General features: G+C 37.8%; 1 protein-coding gene across 1 annotated transcript; it reads left to right on the top strand.

Moving 5' to 3' along the window:
- The first annotated feature begins 201 nt into the window (after positions 1-201).
- Positions 202-18,437, top strand: GFM2 (GTP dependent ribosome recycling factor mitochondrial 2). The gene is made up of 22 exons (XM_062512837.1): positions 202-442; positions 654-739; positions 1,038-1,127; positions 1,657-1,741; positions 2,736-2,781; positions 3,742-3,839; positions 4,901-5,026; positions 5,423-5,511; positions 7,825-7,913; positions 8,158-8,218; positions 8,315-8,500; positions 10,268-10,348; positions 11,035-11,183; positions 11,689-11,829; positions 11,906-12,005; positions 12,531-12,720; positions 13,883-13,959; positions 14,474-14,612; positions 14,731-14,916; positions 16,394-16,509; positions 16,746-16,928; positions 17,387-18,437. The coding sequence occupies exons 3-22, from the start codon at positions 1,053-1,055 to the stop codon at positions 17,513-17,515; spliced, it is 2,346 nt and encodes a 781-aa protein (XP_062368821.1). The 5' UTR covers positions 202-442; positions 654-739; positions 1,038-1,052; the 3' UTR covers positions 17,516-18,437.
- Positions 18,438-18,445: the final 8 nt, after the last annotated feature.

The following is an 18,445-nucleotide window of genomic DNA, read 5'->3' as shown; positions in this document are numbered from 1 at the left end:
TGCGCAGCGCTTGACGAGCCCAGAGAGAGGGGGACAGACGGGACGAGCGAGGCCGAAGAGGCGCTTTTTGCTGCTCAATCTGTCAGGTTGTGGCGGGAGAGCGGAACGCGGGAGAGAGGGGAAAAGCAGGGCTTTAGCGGGGGAAGGAAAAAGCAGGTTGCCTTCCGGCGGCTGTGCGGACAGGGGCAGGGCCTGCGCGGTCCGGAGCTAGGCCGTGTAGGAGGTCCGGGGGGCAGAAGCTGGCCCGGAGCCGGCACCGAAACGCCCCAGAGGTTCGTAACCTGGCGAAGACGGCAGTGTCGCTTTTCAGAGAGCCACCGGAGATCGGCTTGGGGACTCGTCACGGGCAGCGTGAAGGCACCGCGCCCGTCCCGCTCCCCCGGTCAGCGAAGTGCCCCGGCACCGTCAGGAGACGAGCGGCTCGCGAGATGAGGGAATGGAGGTGAGAGTGTGCGCTGAGCCGCTTACCCTTCACTGTGAAACTACTACGAAGCATAAAGTCACGGGAGCTGGACAGTGGCGTCTCCTCAAATAACCAGCAGTCATCTAGGAGTGCTTTTGACGCTGCACTTGGGGTTTTTGTTGCGGACACTTTTGGCTATGCTTATAAGGTCATAGTACTTAATATTTTCTGTTGTTTCTGACCTAAATAGGTACTTTGCCCTGCAATCCTTTCTTCTTCAAGACTAGAAAAGCTGTTTGCACTTTGCTTACCAGACGCTCTGGAGCTTATCTGAAAGTGAGTGTAAACTCTGATTTTCATTATTCTGCTTTAATGTTTCCTTGAGAAATATATTATTTCCATGAGAAATGTTTTTAGCGTTTATGGACATGCATTTATGCCGCATTGTTAAGGCTTAATGACATTATTATTATAGATCTGACACTGATTTAACTTGCAGAGCAATAACCTGGAAATTTTTAATCTGCTTTCCCATCAAAGAGAATGAAATCTTGTCATTAAGTTGTGTCAAAGGAATATAGTTAGGTGGTTTCCTATCATAAATGTTTTGTATAATGTTTACTTACCTTGCCAGGGAACAGCTTTAGAGATGGGAGCCAGAATGTTGAGAATTATGGGGAGATTTTCAGTAAATGTGTTGAAGACATCAAGTTTGTACAATAAGGTAAGCTTTCCCCCAATTTTGATACTTCCTCTGTGAGCAAGGGAAACACTTGGGTTTTTCTGAGGAAACTTTTTTAACTAGGGTGCCGGTTTTTGTTTGGGATATTTTTTCTTTAACAGTTGGCCTCTGGACAATGCATATTTTCAGGTTGGAATGGGACTTCAGAATTGGAAATTGAATTTGTAAAATTTTTGACTGCTTAACTTGTCATTGTTAAATTACTTACACAAATAATTGGATGTATTTAAACATTTTTGCTATTGAAATATATTTTGATGCTGCCACAGATTTTTACGGAATATCCCAAATATTTGGATCAAATTTGGTTCAAACCTCAGTGTGGGCATCATCTTCAAGCATCTGCTTTTACATAGTGTTTTGATGTTATATAAATACCTGACAGCCTGACAACAATATCTGTTCCTGTAGATTTTTTTTTTAGTTTATTTTTTTACAACTGCCAAAAATGAAACTACAAAACAGCTAGTTGTAACAATAAATATTCTATATTATTCTTTTTTCTTTCAAGTACATGTGTTTCAGAAATACAAAAATGAGAGTCATGACTGTGCCACAGCAAAACTGCAGTCTGAGAAACTACAGTTCTCCACCAGGTATAAGTTTATGTTGTTTTCTCTATAGTAAGGATTAATTTAAAATTGAGTGAGAATAAAAATTACTTTCTATTTCTGTATACTTTATTGTATTCTTTTGATCATTCTTTATATAATTTGGTGAATGAAACATAAATAGTACTTAAACAGCTCAGGGACTGAAGGGTTTTGTGTTGCTGCTCTTTTCTCAGTAGATTCACAGTGTAAAACCTTTAGAAAACAATAATAAGCAAAGGTATGTGTTATAAAAAGTCAGGTCAGTTGTGAAGTGTGCTGGAACCCCTAATTAAGGGTTTCTGTAAGATGCTACTTTAATGTGTTTCTGATCAGATAGATGATCTGTAGGTGGTGAAGGAATGTTAGCTTAAATATTGTTGAAGTCTGTGTGGCCAATCAAAGATGAACTAAAGTACTATGAGTGTTCCTGAAATAAAACTTCAGAAGCTTGAGTAACTGAATTTGGGTTAGTTTCATTAAAAAGTTACCTTGACACCTTATTTTCCAGCTGAAATGTGTGAAAAAGAATATATATTGCAAGAAAATAGCATTTAAGACTTCCTAGTCCCATATTTTCTCAACACAGGTCAGCTTGCCTTTTATCCCAGAGAATTACACTGTATAGCTGTAAGGCTTAAAGGAGAAATACCTTTTCAAATTTATTATCTAATCACCAGTTCAGATGAATGTCAGCATTACGGTTGTCTTGACCTGAGGTATGCTTCTGCAGAATAAGAAGATACTTTCTTGTGTTGGCTTTTTCCTGTTGTTTCTAAATTACAGCTGTTTTTTCAAGTGTTTCTCATTTTTTGTGGTGGGGAGAGGTTTATTTAAAATTAAGTACATGTCTTTAAAAATTTGAGGTGGTAGAGGTTACAGATTGTCATGACTTGTGGCTTTGAATCTTTTAAATTAAGTAAGTTTTTTAGGAATTTTCTTAAATATGTTTCTACATTGGATACTGTCTGAAAAGTTGTTTCATTTTGTCTGTTTCCAGGAGATGTTAAGTCTCTGCATTCTGTCATTAATCCTCATATATCCAGGTACTTTAAGCTAGTTTGCTGTTGGGATGTAACTTAGGTCAGAGCAGATGATGTGATAAAGAATTGTAGGTTGTTGCCATGCCTGTCTGATACGCATGTTGAATATAAAGTTAGTACTTGCTTACCTTTACCCTTTCAATATAGAGTGCTTGCTGGTGGCACAGTGGTCCCGTGTTGTCTCTTGCTTGCACCATCATAACCAAAAGCAGGCTGTTAGGGAAGATGTAAATCCGTGGTGTTGCTGGGAGCTGAAGAAGGGGGGAGGATGTCTTCCAGGGAACTTCTTCAAGGCAACTAGGCAGCTGCAGTGGGCAGGACTGTGTGCTTTGTGTTCATGGGAGCACTCTGACATGTTAGATGAGGGCTAGGCAATTAGGGACCAAAATGTGCCTTAGGGCTGAAGTTCCCTTGGGTGGCTGCTGAGGGTAGGGTGTCCCTGAGGGTGAAGTCAAGCCAGCATTACTGGTGAACATGGTGCTGATCGCAAGCCTATGCTGCACAGAGCAAGTGAAGCAGTTCTGGAGCTACTGGTGAGGTACTTTGGGAAGGAAGAGTAGGCTGAACCAGATCAAGGACAGCTTCATGGGTGTTCTGTATTTGGGGCATAAAGGGTATATATGCAGTAGGTTGTTTGGGACACCAGGTGTCAGGGATTGGGATGGACAAGAGAGGGGAGGGGCTGCTTCTGTTTGTTGGGAGGGCAGATGGGAGCATGACCCCAAGAAGGAGCTTGTAAACCTTTTGCAACACTGTTCAGTGCTACTGCTTTGAAGAAAATCCATCATATCAATACTGACATTCTTCAGTGTTAGAATGTACACCGTATCAAATATGCAGCTGAGGAACAATGCTATTAATCTGCTGTGCTATTCTCAGGGAATATTAACTATTTATGCTAATGAGAGCTATCACTGGATTAAGAAATTACTGCACTAACTATAATGTCTTCACTTTATGCAGAATCCGAAACATTGGCATTATGGCCCACATTGATGCAGGCAAAACTACAACAACAGAGAGAATGCTGTATTATTCTGGATATATAAGAACGCTTGGAGGTTAGAAATACTTTTTGTATTTCAGTAGGTTTAAGAAATTTAATAGTGTACAATTACATGCAGTGCAGTTGCTGGTTGAATACCTCAGGTAGGAGGCAGTTGTTCCAAAGTTGTGCTGCAGTTTAATTGAATTTTCATGCTTTTAAATTATTTTTTTCTTTCAAATATCATAGGTTGGTATTTTTCTTTTACTTTCAGCACGTTATGTTTTGTTTAACATTTAATTAGAGAATCTCCTTATTTTACTGGTTGCTCATTGGCCATTCTGATAGAACAGTTTGTTGAGTTCTCTTTTGACCTGTGAAGAAACCAGAGGAACAAAAAGTATCCGCTTCTTTTGAAAGCCATGGCACAGGAAGAATTCCTTGCTACACCAAATTTAATAGAATTTTTCAAGATTGAAATGGTCACAGCAGCCTCTGTTAGTGTTTCTTTATGACTTTTTAAATTTTATGCCCTGTTCTCTACTGTATATGACTGATAGATGATGTTAGGCTTGTGAAGCAGTTGAACTTGGGTTCCTGCTAGTTTAAAAATGTGAATGGCTTCTCTTGTTATTAAAAAGTAAGCAAAACCCAACCTCTTACCTGTTGGTTTGTTTGTTTATACTTTACTTTTGATTTAATTACCTTTTAATTACCAAATTTCAGAATTTCATATTCCACATAGTGAGTGCAGACGGGTTTTTAAAAGCTACAGTTTGTTCAGGATTTTGGACTTCGTTTAGTTTTTAAGATGCTCCTGGTGTTACTAGGATTAAGGACAGCAAAAAGGTTGTTGTAATTGCTTTTCTCTGGCTTGGAGGGCATTTATTCCTAGGAAAGGGAGCCTGGGTAAATTACTGGCATTATAATGTCTTTAAAAGGCTAATTTTCATAGCTTATACATATATATATATATATATATGTGTATATATATATATGTGTGTGTGTGTGTATATATATATATATATATATATATATATATGTAAAAGGGACTATTTCCAACTCTCTCTTGACATCTGTATTCAAAGACAATTTCAGATTTTGAATTGATTATCCAGTCCTGCTTCCTGTTTGCAGATGTTGATGATGGAGACACGGTGACAGATTTTATGGCACAAGAGCGAGAACGTGGTATTACCATTCAGTCTGCTGCTGTTACATTTGACTGGAAGGACTACAGAATCAATCTGATTGACACCCCAGGTATTGCTCTTTAGTTGTACTCATAGTATTATGGGAGAGATGGTGTGGTGGACTGTCACAGAGTGTCTTTGTCTTAAATATGGTGCAAAATTTAATTGGTTTAATTGCATTGGTAAAAATGCCCGTACTAAGCTCTGTTCAGCTTTGAAAAATTATTGTTAGCTGATTCCAAATCTAGCTTATATAAAGTGAGCTCAGCTGTTTCCACATTAAATTGTTCTCAGTTCTAGGATTGCATTATAATAATCTTGTTTATTTCATAGATGTATTTCCCTGCAAGTAAAGAAAAAGTTGTTTTGACATTACTTGAAAGAAAAAAAAATATTTAAATGTGTAATGACCTGTTGATGTTGCCTGTTTGAATTATGACAGTATAAAAGGAAGATTGTTTTTTAGGCCATGTGGACTTTACAGTGGAAGTTGAGCGTTGTTTGAGAGTCCTGGATGGAGCAGTAGCAGTATTTGATGCTTCAGCTGGTGTTGAGGTAAAATCAACCATTTGATTTTTTTTTTGTGTGTCTGTGTGCAGTCTCGTCATGGGAAAGGGGAGAGATTTTCTCAGACTCTTCGTGCTTTATTAATCTGTCAGTTCCCCAGGAAGGATGAGACCCTTGTGCCCATTTCAGTCTATCAGTGCCCTGTTATGGGGACCCAAGGACCCTTCACTGAACAGTCCGTTGGATCAGAGTGTGGTTCAACTACCTTGTTCAGGGTCATATGCAAACAGAAGGACACCCTTCTGAGGGGTGCTTAATTGGTCTGTTGGTGCTTCAGGAAAGATTCAGGGACACATGCCAACAGCATAAGAGAGACCCTGGGCCTCCACAGCACAGTATGTTACCTGCTGCCAGCAACTGTTAGCACCCTTAAAGGACTCAACAGTTTATGGAATAACATTCCTTATTAATTTAATTCAAAAGTGGGACAGGTTGAGGTTTGAGGACTTCTGATGATAGGATCTGGCTGCAAAATTGTCTTCAAAATTGTCCTTAACCAAAGCTAGCTTGATGTAGTCATTCAGCATGGATAGAGTACAGTTCTTACCCAATAGATGTCGCTGTAGGAATCAAGAAAAGTTCAGCCTGTTGACTGATCGCTGAAGTTCCCAGAAGTCTCTGACTTCTCCCCATTTTAAATTTGGTTGTATACTGTTTTTGTATTTAGATGGAGCTTGAGTGACTGTAGTCATGCATCGTGTTCATTGAGGGGTGGTTGTAGGTGGGTAATACCAGTGTTACTTCTGAGGTCACCTTTAAGTGAAGTATGATGGAAGTATATGTCTGTGATCTTGCCACGGTTCATGGTTCAACAGCAAGAAATCTTATTTTTTCTCCCTCGGTTGACAGCTGCTATGTGACTTACCAGCTACAAGGTACCACTGAGTTCCCTTTCTTGCACAGATTTCAGCAGAGCCTGGACATGGTGTCTCCACTCTGCTCCAGCCTCTATTAAGTCCCCCTCAGCATGTATTGTGTGTGAGAAATCGGGCATGCTGACCACATCTTATCTGGGGAGTAGCAACTGCTTTTCACCCTGTAATTTCCACAGTTATAAATTCTGTTAGAGGGTGAAAGCACTTCCCCAATTTTCTCTGATTTTACCTCCAGTCACTCCCAGTTATTTTCCCACAGCATTTAATGACTTAGTAAATCAGGCTGAAATAATGCACAGAGATTTTTCTCTGTATTATCTCTCTCAATGCTTTTACCAAAATTCAGCTTCAGGAAGCTGAGCATTTTACTTTAAATCCTGCAGTGCACTGGAATTTCCATGGTAATAAGCAGCAAATAAGTGTGATTACCATTATAAGTTTGGGAGGTTTGTTTTTTCTTTTACAAATTGTCTTTTACAAATGTTGATTGAGGTGAATGCTTCTGACTAGCTCCACACATTGAATGAAATAAATATCTGTCAATTTCTCATTTTCAGGTTTCGTGTAGAAAATAGGTAATTTTCAGGCAGGTTTTCTCCCTGCGCAGTGGCCTTAACACTTTAACAAAGTGCAGAAAAGATGGAGGCAAGCTATAACTGGACTTTTTATAGCATGTGATGTTTCAGTAGTTCAGTTCTGTAGAAAAGTTACTTGTGGAATCCGTCTTGCAAGGGACATACCTTTTTCCTGGATGAGGAATGAGCGAACTCTTAATCACTGTAAGTCACATTATTTGACTTGCTACTGGAAAAGATTTAGATGCCATTAAATATGAACCTGAACTGAGTAATAGCCTCCACCCTCAACAACAAAACAATTAGATCTGCTTGTTTTTTTCTAAAACTCTATAGCATATTCTTGCATTATTCCATGTAGTGGGAAGAGGCTATTACTGAATCTGAACCAATTTTTCTATATACCTGCTTTAATTTTCAAATAAAAATACTTATGATAAATGGCTCAGCAGTACACAAATTACTATAAAACTACAGTAGTTTTTAGTGTTGTATGCATAGCTGCAGAAGTGTTTGCCTGTGTGTGCCTAAGTAATTTGGCAATAAAGCATAAAGTCACTACATTACGGAGTTTCCCCCACAGGTGCCACCCGTAATGCTTAGTTTCTCTTCACATTCCCTTGCCACTGTGCCTGCATGCCCTTAGTGAAGGAAAGGGAATGATAACAGCTGAGAGACAAGAAAACACAAAGCTGTTTGTGGAGTTCATCTGTGATGCTGGGATATGGGATTGTCACAATACACAGCACAGTTCCCTTCTTACTCAGAGCTCTGATCTTCAGTGACCTTCAGTTGGGGAGCTTATAGTTCAGCTGTTGACACTAATGTTTCCATTTTGTCTTTTGCTTTAGGCACAGACTCTGACAGTCTGGAGACAAGCAGACAAGCACCAGATACCACGAATTTGCTTTTTAAACAAGATGGACAAAAACAGGGCAAGGTATTTAGGCAGTTATTTTAATCACTGTGACAAGCTTGTAAGAGAATGTCTAGCATTTTCCTGTTAAGCATAGAGCAACCCAATTATGTTAATACTCAACACTTCTTTGGTTATGCAAATGCATATTTTTTTTTGTAATTCTAGGAGTAATTTTTGCAGTAAATAGCGAATGGTGAGCCTGTGTTACTAACATCATATGTAGTATCAAATTTTGTTTAACTTAGTATCTGTTCTTTTTCTGTAGTTTTACATATGCTGTTGAAAGCATCAAACAAAAGTTGAAGACAAAACCTTTACTATTACAGGTAAGCTTAGAAACTAAATGGTTGTTTCCCTCCTTTTTAATAGAACTCCTTTCTTAATTTTTTTTTGCAGTTGTCTGAAGTCTGTTCTATTTGCAGTTGCCCATTGGGGAAGCCAAGACCTTCAGAGGACTGGTTGATGTTGTGACTAAGGAGCAAATAATTTGGAAACCTGCTTCTGATTTGGATGATGGCAGAAAGTTTGAGCGAAAGCTGCTGCTGGAGACTGATGATCCAAACCTATTCCGAGAAGTCCAGGATGCAAGAAATACCTTAATAGAACAAGTAAAGTTCTAAAGTAAATGCATAATATATTTAAAACCATTACTTAAAGCAGTAGGAAAAATAGTCTGAAAGGGACTTCTGGAGGTGTCTGGTTAAGTGACCTGCTTAAAGCAGGGATGACTTCAGCATTAGGTCTACTTGTTCAGGCTTGTTGAGTTTTCAAGTCAAAGGATGATGATTCTCTGTAGGCAGTCTGTTCCAGTGCTTGATCATAATTCCTTTATGTCCATGTTGCAAGCTGAAACAACCATGCTGGTGCTTTCCTTGTGTACCTCTGAGGAGAATCTGTTTTCCCTGAAGCAGGCCCATTACCACTATTTCAAACACTAAGAGACAGTATTTGCATCCTGCTTTAGCCTCTCCAAACCAGAAAAACCCATCTCTTTGGGCCTCCAGCCACTATCCAGCCCCATTAATGGCTTTCCAATGGAGTTCCCACAATTTTTCAGTCTCTTTTGTGCTGGGGAAGCTAAAAACAGACAGTGTCTACTGTCCTAGATGCCAAAATATATTTGGTACATTCACATGAAACCTGACAGATGTGACTTGAAACCTGCTCTTCTGAAGTGTATCCATGCTCTTCTGAAATGACAGCTAGAAGCTGAATGGGATGTTGTAGCCTGGTCAAAATGGCACTAAATACTGTGTTAGAAGCAGCTCAATCCTCCACACAAGTTTGAATAACGTGCAAGTTCATAAACAGATGATGCTAGGTTTCCATTTCCTTTGAAATTTGAGAGATTTGTTTTATATTACCCTGAGTTCAGTAGAACATATACACAATCTGGTTTTAAAATGTAGTAGGTTTTAAATGGCAGTGTTAATACACGGCCTTTTATCTTAAAAAATATATTGTCACATAGAAACGTTTGTAAGAACAGCTGGGGTTTTTTTCCCTTTTGTTTTCTGAGCCCTTCCTGAAAGAGGAAGGGGCGGATCAGTAGTGTGATAATTGAGATAACCTTGTTTTTGTAAAATATTTTTTAAAATTCTTTCTAGGCTGTTAATATTCCTTATCAGAAACCCTGTAAAATGTAGCGTTTTGAATACTGGCCCTTTTTCACACTTTACTTTCACATAGTTAAATGAACTATTTCCTTTATCTCTCATGTTTTTAACTATTAACTCGGTAAGACTTCTTATTGCTTATCAAGGGTTTATTTCAGAATTTGGCCAATTGGTGTTGTAGCCAGTAGGAGGGGGCAAAGTGCTTTCCTCTGCTTGGATGTCCTAAGTCTGTGCCAGTGCAGGGATGCACATGAGGTGTTTCAGGAGTTAAGTTACATGTCAGGCTAACTGGTACAACTTGAAAACAGAGACATGCTTTTGGACCAACAAACTCTTGACATGAAGGCCAAAATGCCCTGATGCTTTTCTGTTTTTTCCAGCTCAGTGTTTGTTAGCTTGCAAAGACTACATGCTGCTTACTTCAGACTTCACCATGTTTGCAGGACTGAAGTACATGAGTTAAACTGTTCATGGCTGTCACTGTATGGCTGGAGGCTTTTTCCCATTTCAGTGAGAATTACAAGCATTCTCTCTCCCACTGATGTTTTGCTTGACAGCAGCTTTTTAAGTGTTTATTTTTTCCCTATCCTTTCTTGAAGCCTTCATCGCCATAATTTTATTTGATAACCGTTTATAATCAGTGATGTCTTTAAAGTCTTTGTTCCTGCTCTGTGAAGTTTTATGTCCTAAGTAAATAAGATCTGTAAATTTTCTGTGAAAATGCTGGATGCCAAATAATAAAGAACTGTTTTGTTGAAGGTTGCAGATCTGGATGATGAATTTGCTGAACTGGTTCTAGGAGAAAATAGTGAAAATTTTGACTTAATACCAGCTGACAAGGTATCTTTTATATTTACAAGTGTTTACTGCCTCTTATTGCAAGGGTTTGGGTTATTCTTTTCACACATGCCAATTAGGTTTTTGCAGATTTTTCAATTAAAAGAAATCACACCATCTTATGTAATAATGTGAATTTAGAACAGAATATATTCAGACTTAGTAGGAATTAGTAGGAAAGATGCACTGTGATTCTTAGGCATGCCAGGCATAATTTTGAAAGTTGGGTACATTTATTCAGGAAGATGGGGTTTTCTTTTTTTTTGTTTTGAAAGTTACTGCTGCAAAAGAGTTTAGGGAAAGGTGAATGGAAGTTTTAGGTAGACTCAGTTTGTGACAAAAATAGCATCTCAGCTATTTTTAAATGGTTAGATCTTTAGATGCTCCATGTTGAAAGCTGTGAGTTACAACATACTGAATTAAAAGGACTGTTATAACAAGAATGGCAGCAGATCTGTATGAAAAGTTTAGAAATCTTAAAACCAGTGTCTTCTGTTTTAGCATTGAAATGCTTGGGTGTATGGTTTGGAGCTTGTGAAAGCAGTGAAAGAGTTTGGATGAGTGATGCTGTATTTACAAACATACTTTTTAGCTTTCTGGGGATTGGTTAGCAGCATCTGATAGCTGGAGTGCAACTTAAGGCTAAATTGTAAATCATTCATTAACAGAAAATAATTCCTTTTTTGCAGTTGCATTCTGCTATCCGCAGAATCACGCTAGCTCAGAAGGCTGTCCCTGTCCTCTGTGGCAGTGCACTGAAGAACAAAGGGGTGCAGCCATTACTGGATGCTATTACTCTGTACTTGCCTGCACCTAATGAGCGTTCATATGAGTTTCTGTAAGTACAGGTGAAAAAGGAGATTCAGGAAAAATCAGTAGGAAAACATAAAAGAAGAAAATTAAATATATTAACAAAGCATTCCTATTCTTTAATTACCCTCTTTATGTATTAAATAATAGTAGATGTGTGGACAGAAAAGTATACTTGAGTACTGAACCTGCTTTGGTCAGTTCTACTGGAATTGAATGCTTTTATCTCCAGTTGTCAAATTTGCACTTTGAAGTTCTTAAGTTCTTTTTTTAATCTGTGGACATTCTCATTTTACATAAATGTGATCTTAGAATCCTGTTTGGTATTGTCTGAATCATATATGTCCTATTAGAGCTGGAACTGTTTATAGATTATTATTTTCTGGTACAAATTACAGTTTTTGAAAATCTGCCTCCATTAACATTGCAGTAAGAAACATACCACCTCTTAAATGAGTAAAAATTTAGGTAAATGTGAGTATGAGTGGATTTGTCTTAGAAGTATGCTTTTTGTTGGTCTTTTTATTTTGCAGACAGTGGTACAAGGATGACCTGTGTGCCCTGGCATTCAAAGTTCTTCATGATAAATGTCGTGGACCACTAGTTTTTGTTCGTGTTTACTCAGGTTCATTGAAACCTCAGTCAGCTGTATATAATATTAACAAAAGTTGCACGTGAGTAAGATAGAAGTGTGGTTCAATGTAGCATTGGAGTGCTAAAGTCCTGAGTAACAGAGAATTTAATTTTCAGAGAGAGAATGAGCCGGCTGCTCCTGCCTTTTGCTGATCAGCAAATTGAAATACCATCACTAATGCCTGGCAACATTGCCCTGACTGTTGGGTTAAAACAGGTAATGAAAAATACTGATATTGTAAAGGAGCTTGTTGCACTAGTGTGCTTTCTACTTCTGTGATACTCTATCTCAGATGTGCTCTTGATTATGGTGACATATGTAAACTTGCTTTATTTGCAGTACATTTAGATGTACTTCCTCCGAAAATTAAATACCACAGTGTACAAATATCAGTAATTGACCTGGAAACTGCAGCACTGATTGGAAAGTACTGGAAGTTGAAGGTGTATTTTGTTAGGGTTTGAGCTTGTGTTAGTACTGCAACTCTTAAAATACAGTGTAATGTCACAGAGACTTCCTGTGGGGAGGGGGAATGATGTTCCAAATCAGTTATCCAAAAGCAACAGTTTCAAGATCAAACAAATGTGTTTAATGCTTACTTCTAACAGTTTAATAACTTCTTACTGTCTGAATACTGCATGAATCTCATTTGCAGGTTTTCTAAAATGTAACCAGCTTTGGCATACATTTTGAGTTTGGGGTTTTGTGGTTTTTTTACGTAACTTCTGTGTTGATCTGTAGAGTGCCACAGGAGATACCATTGTGTCATCCAAGGCTTCAGCCATTGCTGCAGCACGCCGAGCTGGAAGAGATGCTGGGGAAAAGAAGAGGTCTCTGAGTGGCACAGACAGTCTTCTGCTGGCTGGTGTTGAGATCCCTGAGCCTGTCTTCTTCTGTACCATCGAACCACCTTCAATGGCCAGACAACAAGGTACAAGGCAGCTACCTAGATGGATGAGTGAGTTGGACAAACTTAATGGCCAGTGATCTACTATGGTTCTTTCTGGTGTTTTTTTTATACTGATGGTATACTTCAGATTCTGATTGCCCATATCCTTTGCTATTACTGGGTCAAGCAGTAGTGGTACTACTACTTTTCTAGTTCTTGTGTCTAGAAAAGTAGTAGTTCTTCACTTAGAAATAGAAGGATGGAGGTGGGTTTTGCTGCTGTGGTGGGCTGTACACAGTGTCCCAAGTACAAATAATCTTGAAGTGTTTTGTTTTGTGGTTTTTTTCAGTTGGCACTTGAAGTTTTACTCTATAATATACCAAGACTTCTCTCTATCTAGTTGGAGTAATCTTACTGTCTTTCCCAACTGCACCTGTATCAGATATCTTGGTAATTTTGGAAATTAAATTTGGAAACTTTTTGGAAATACTTTTAGAATTCTGTGTCTTTGTTCTAACAAAGCTGAGCTTGTTTGGGGGTGAAGAGGAGGAGGGCTAAGTGCCAGTGTACTGTGAAAGAATGGCATAAGGTAGAAAGCAGCAACATGTCTGCAGGCTGAGCCACTGGGTTATAAGGTGTTACTGATTTTGTGATGTTTGGATGTTTTAGTTTGCTTTTGTTTTTTTGCTTTTTTCCCCCCAAAGACTGTAAGGTATGATGAATGCAGTCTTGACTCTTTGGTTCATCATTCTGCTTCTTTCCACAACTGTTAAGATAATGGGAAAATCAGAAAAAAACCCCAAAAGACTGTATAAAAAAACTAAGTACATTTTTGTTTGGACCATTTAATGTCAAGCTCATCTTGAAATACTTAAGTAAATCATGTAACAATTGATGTTTTTCTTACCAGTTATTCACTGACTTAGTGAATAATTTGTAGGTTCCAGTCTCTCTTCATGGAAGCACAAAACAACACTCTGAGAATAGTATGTACATTAATTAAATTCAAGCACTCTGTAGCACAGTTAATTTGTGGGATAAAATCCAAAGTTGCTGGTTATTTGTAATTGGACCTAGCTTTGCCAAAATCTATGCTCCTCTAGGATCCTTTTGATTGTTTTGAGGAAAGTGGTATTTAGGCACTTACTCTGATCTTCAAATTATTGCATTCACTTCAGGCATATTATTTGATATTTCTATACAGACTTGGATAATGCATTGAACTGCCTTCAGCGTGAAGATCCAAGTTTAAAAGTGAAGCCAGATCCTGACACAGGACAAGTAAGATGAATCTTCTGTTGCTCATCTTACAACATTATTTTAAAACATCAAGACCACACTTTAGTGATTTCATTAGAGATACGTGCATATTGAGATTTTCTTTAATAAAAAGGAATCCCTGAACGTTCCTATGATACACATGCAAGGTCCTGTACATATACCTGTACAATGGACAATTGTGCTTTACAGAGCAGAGGAAATCAACACATGCTCATGTTTTTGACAATTCTATATTTAAAAATATTTGAATTATGTAGTCTTTAAGGTTAGGTAAGATTATCTTTTTTATGGCAAGCACAGTACTGGTAACAACTCTCACTTAAATTATGTTTATATGTGATGACTTTAATCCATGTGTTTCTCTAGGGTCCTTAGAATTTGAAGTATTGTGGCCATTAGAATTAGAAGCATTTGTAAGAGACAATTTGAAACATGCAAGTCCTTGCTTAAAGAATTTGCATCAAAACATGAGTTTTGTATGTTTTTCCACTTCTCTCTTATATCTTCTCACCAGACTATCCTCTGTGGCATGGGAGAACTACACATAGAAATCATTCATGACCGAATCAAACGTGAATATGGAATTGAAACTTATTTGGGACCGCTTCAAATAGCATACCGAGAAACCATCCTAAATGCTGCCCAAGCTAAAGGTAAAATGAGTGAGTGGAAGGAACATCTTGTTTCTGGTTTTGTAGCTTGATTTACTTTAAACAATATATGAGTAACTTTCAGATGAATTTTGTGTATTATTTTTTCCTCCCCCTGCAGATATATTGGACAAAACAGTAGGTGATAAACGACACTGTGTAACTGCAGAGGTAGAGGTGAGACCCAGATCAGGAGAAGGAACAACAACAAAACCCATTATCAGCTATGCTGAGAATGTCAGTGAAGTACTGCCCAAAGAACTCCAAGGAGCTATAGAAAATGGAATCACAAATTCATGCATTCAAGGTAAAGGAAATGCTATGTTAGCTTTACTGGTCTAATATTTTTGTAAGAAGCAATTTTCTAGAAGGAAAAACTGCTTGGTAGCTTGAAAACTAAAAGATAGTACATATATGTATGACTAACATATATGTAAGGTACAAAGGAAAATTACAAAATGTCTTCAGCTACAAAAATTGCCAAACACCTTTTTCTGTATACCAGGAATGGAAGTCAGCATTCCTTTGCTTTGCTTTTAAGATTGATGTCTTCTCAGTCACTCAACAGCAAGCTTGGAATTATTTTTTTTTTTTTTTAATTTATATATATATTTTTTTAAATATATATGTATGTATATGATATAAGAGATAAGGCATTTACTTGATGACATCATGTAAAGCATAGTGATATAACAAAAATGGTATCATAAGCCAGCATGTATTACACTCTGTTACTGTTACTAATGCATTTTTTTGATTTTCAAATATGCTAAATCCATGGGGCTTCAGGAAAAAGCTTTACCTAATTGTAAGGTCTGTGTTTTCTGAAGGACTGAAAGTGTCCTTGACTTTTGATTAAAAATAGGAAGTCTTAACTTGTGGGCAAAAAACTGCCTTACAGTAAAATCAATAGGTTTAACAAAGGAGAATTTCACTTTAAGAACCAGCATGAAGTTATTTTTCAAAGTTGTTTTGTGGAATTCAAAAACAACTCCCATCTTTGGCTGTGGAATATCTTAACCATGTGTTTTCTTTATGCTTCTTGAAGAAACTTCAGAACCATGCTGTCTCCAGCCTAAAATTGATGCCATTAAGTACTTTAAAAAAAATTAAAGTACCTGGCCATGTTCTCTGTTATAAACAGTGGGGGTTTTTTCTTAGATGGTTCAGGCCCCACATCTAGTCTATTTAATAGAGTTTGGTCTGGTTGAGAGTCCTGAGTTGGAGGGAGGTAATCTCCTAGAATGCTAGTTTATCCTTTATGGAATTGAATTACCACTAGAGTTTTGGTTATGTGTTAGTATCAGGCATTGCTGTGATTATATTGTGTTCAGAAGGAAAAAACAGAGGATATTATGGCTTCTGGTTAAAAACAAAAGTTTTCCTTACTTTTTCAATCCTGTCTTGTTCAAGAGACTAATTTTAGATAATACAATGTATTTAAACGTAACTTTTTGGTAGTGGTTGTCTGGATGAGTATATTCTGGAGCTACTGGTTCTGAAAATTATCTGTGATTTTGATAAAGAGAATAAGAAAGTACGAGTGTGCATTTCTTTTGTTCTTCCTCTGTCTCTTTTGGCAAAGTAAGGTAATGACAAAACCTCAAAATGGGGAACAAGACCAGTAGCCACACCCCTGGGGGGAGGACAGGGAAGGAAAGAACAAAAAGGAAAGTGAGAAAATTTAAGTTAATTCTGAAAAACTTTTGCCTGTGTCTTAATAATTTCTTGAAAAACAAAAAACCTTTTTTCTCCTTTTATCTCTTCTCCATGGCCCTGCCCAGGGCCTCTGCTTGGATTCCCAGTTCAAGATATAGATGTGACTGTGCAATCACTGACAGTGCACCCAGATACCTCACACACAATGGTATCAGCCTGTGTCTCCCGTTGCATGCAGAAGGTACAGTGAAACTGTAAGCTGCTGTAAACACAGTATCTACTGCTGGGAAAACAAATGTATATCGATATCTGGTCATTGTTCCTCTTTGCATGCCCTTGTAATGTCCTTGGTGGGGAATAGATAGCTTTTGCAAATTCAGAATTTGAGTCAGTTTCAGTGATGTAAGTACTTATGTAAGTTTTATTTGAAAAAGCCCATAAGAATACATCATTGTAACTTCCTTTCTTTCCCTGTAGGCTTTGAAAAAAGCTGGTATACAAATACTGGAGCCCCTGATGAACCTAGAAATCACAGTAAGTGAAGATCATCTCAGTGCAGCACTTGCTGATCTTGCACAGCGGAGAGGTAATATTCAGGAAATTCAGTCTCGTCAAGATAACAGAGTCGTGGTCGCTGCTGTTCCACTAGCAGAAATGCTGGTATGTGATTACCTTACCAATGGTAAAACTGATCTTTTTTTATAAGCTTTAAAATACTTGGATTCAGTTTACTTTTCCTTTATTAGGGATAAGTAAATTTAGAATAGATTTTTAAAATTTTATTTTAATTATTTAAGGTCCGAAGGAAGTGCCTACAAATTGAGTAGCTTTTTTATGCCCAATCCAGATTGCTAAAACAGCATGTATTCAGCTGTAAGTTATAGAAGTAGTAAATGCTACTAAAATAGGTTTTATGGAGAACAGTTTTTAAAAAAGATTATTATTGACTCATGCATGTATTGCAATTCTAATACAGTAGGATTGGAAAGTTAACTTGCTAGAACACTGCAGTATACTTCTGACACTATTTTTCTCTCTCTCTGTGGTCTAAGCTTTCAATGCTAACTTACCTTCCCCTTATCCTAACTTGAGTGATGTGCATTCTCCATTTTGTCCAGGGCTACTCAACAGTTTTGCGTTCTCTAACATCGGGCTCAGCAACGTTCACATTGGAGCTTGCCAGTTACCAAGCCCTAAGCACTCAAGAGCAAAGTGCACTTCTTCAGAGAAGGATGGGGTTAGTGTGATATTTACTCTCCAGGAACAGTATTTTCCTATCCTCCTGTTAAATATTCCGTATGTACACCAGTGTGTTCATCTAGGACCAACTGGTGATGGCAAATAATGAGTTAGCAGCTGTATGAACAGACTGCTTGTAACTGTCCATGGAGGAAGGTTCAAGAGACTCTGCTCTGCTGGCATAACCTGGTGATTGCAAAGCAGGGATGCAGTCACAAATTGTTGCTTTGCAGATGCAAATCATCTTCACATAAATGACCACCCAGTCCACCTTCATGTGCCACAGGGACTGTTTTCATAATCTAGTAAATAAAGTTTGTGAAATTTTTGTCTATCACTGAAATAACTTTCCAGTTTTGGCACTCTGTATCTTATTTTCAGGTGTATAAAAGATATGGTTAATAAGCACTTTACACTGTATGACTTACAGGTATTTTTGTGGTAGGAACCAGTTATGAACCACAGATCAGGACTGGGTGTAATTTCTCCCTGAGTTTAGCAAGTTAGTGAAATGGATACTTCTGCAAATCAAGTAAGATCTGTGCAAAAAAACAAAACCAAAAAGGCAGTTTTTCCAGGACAGTAATTCCTACCTACCACCCTGCAGTATGTTGAGCAATGATTTGTTTGTTTACATTTAGGAACTAGTGAATTAAGCTGTAATGGTTCTGATTTGCTATGGGTTGCAATTATCTGCTTACCTAGAAAAGTGACAAGTGATACTTTGAAATAAAAGTGATAGTTTGCTCCTAATTTAAATAGCTTCTTAGCTTTATTTTTTTTCAAACTAAAGAGTGTTTGAGGAGACTGGAATTAATAACTCTCTGGTATTAAGTTTCATGATTTCACAGTGAAGAATCTCTGTTTTTGAAAGGTTAAAACCAATCATTTTTACTCCAACAAGGCTGTCAAATAAATTTATTTTAAAAGTGAAAATT

This window comes from Cinclus cinclus, chromosome Z (genome assembly GCF_963662255.1).
Source record: "Cinclus cinclus chromosome Z, bCinCin1.1, whole genome shotgun sequence".
Lineage (NCBI taxonomy): Eukaryota > Metazoa > Chordata > Aves > Passeriformes > Cinclidae > Cinclus > Cinclus cinclus.
The sequence above is the reverse complement of the archived record's forward strand: the minus strand, read 5'-3'. Positions and strand labels throughout refer to the sequence as shown.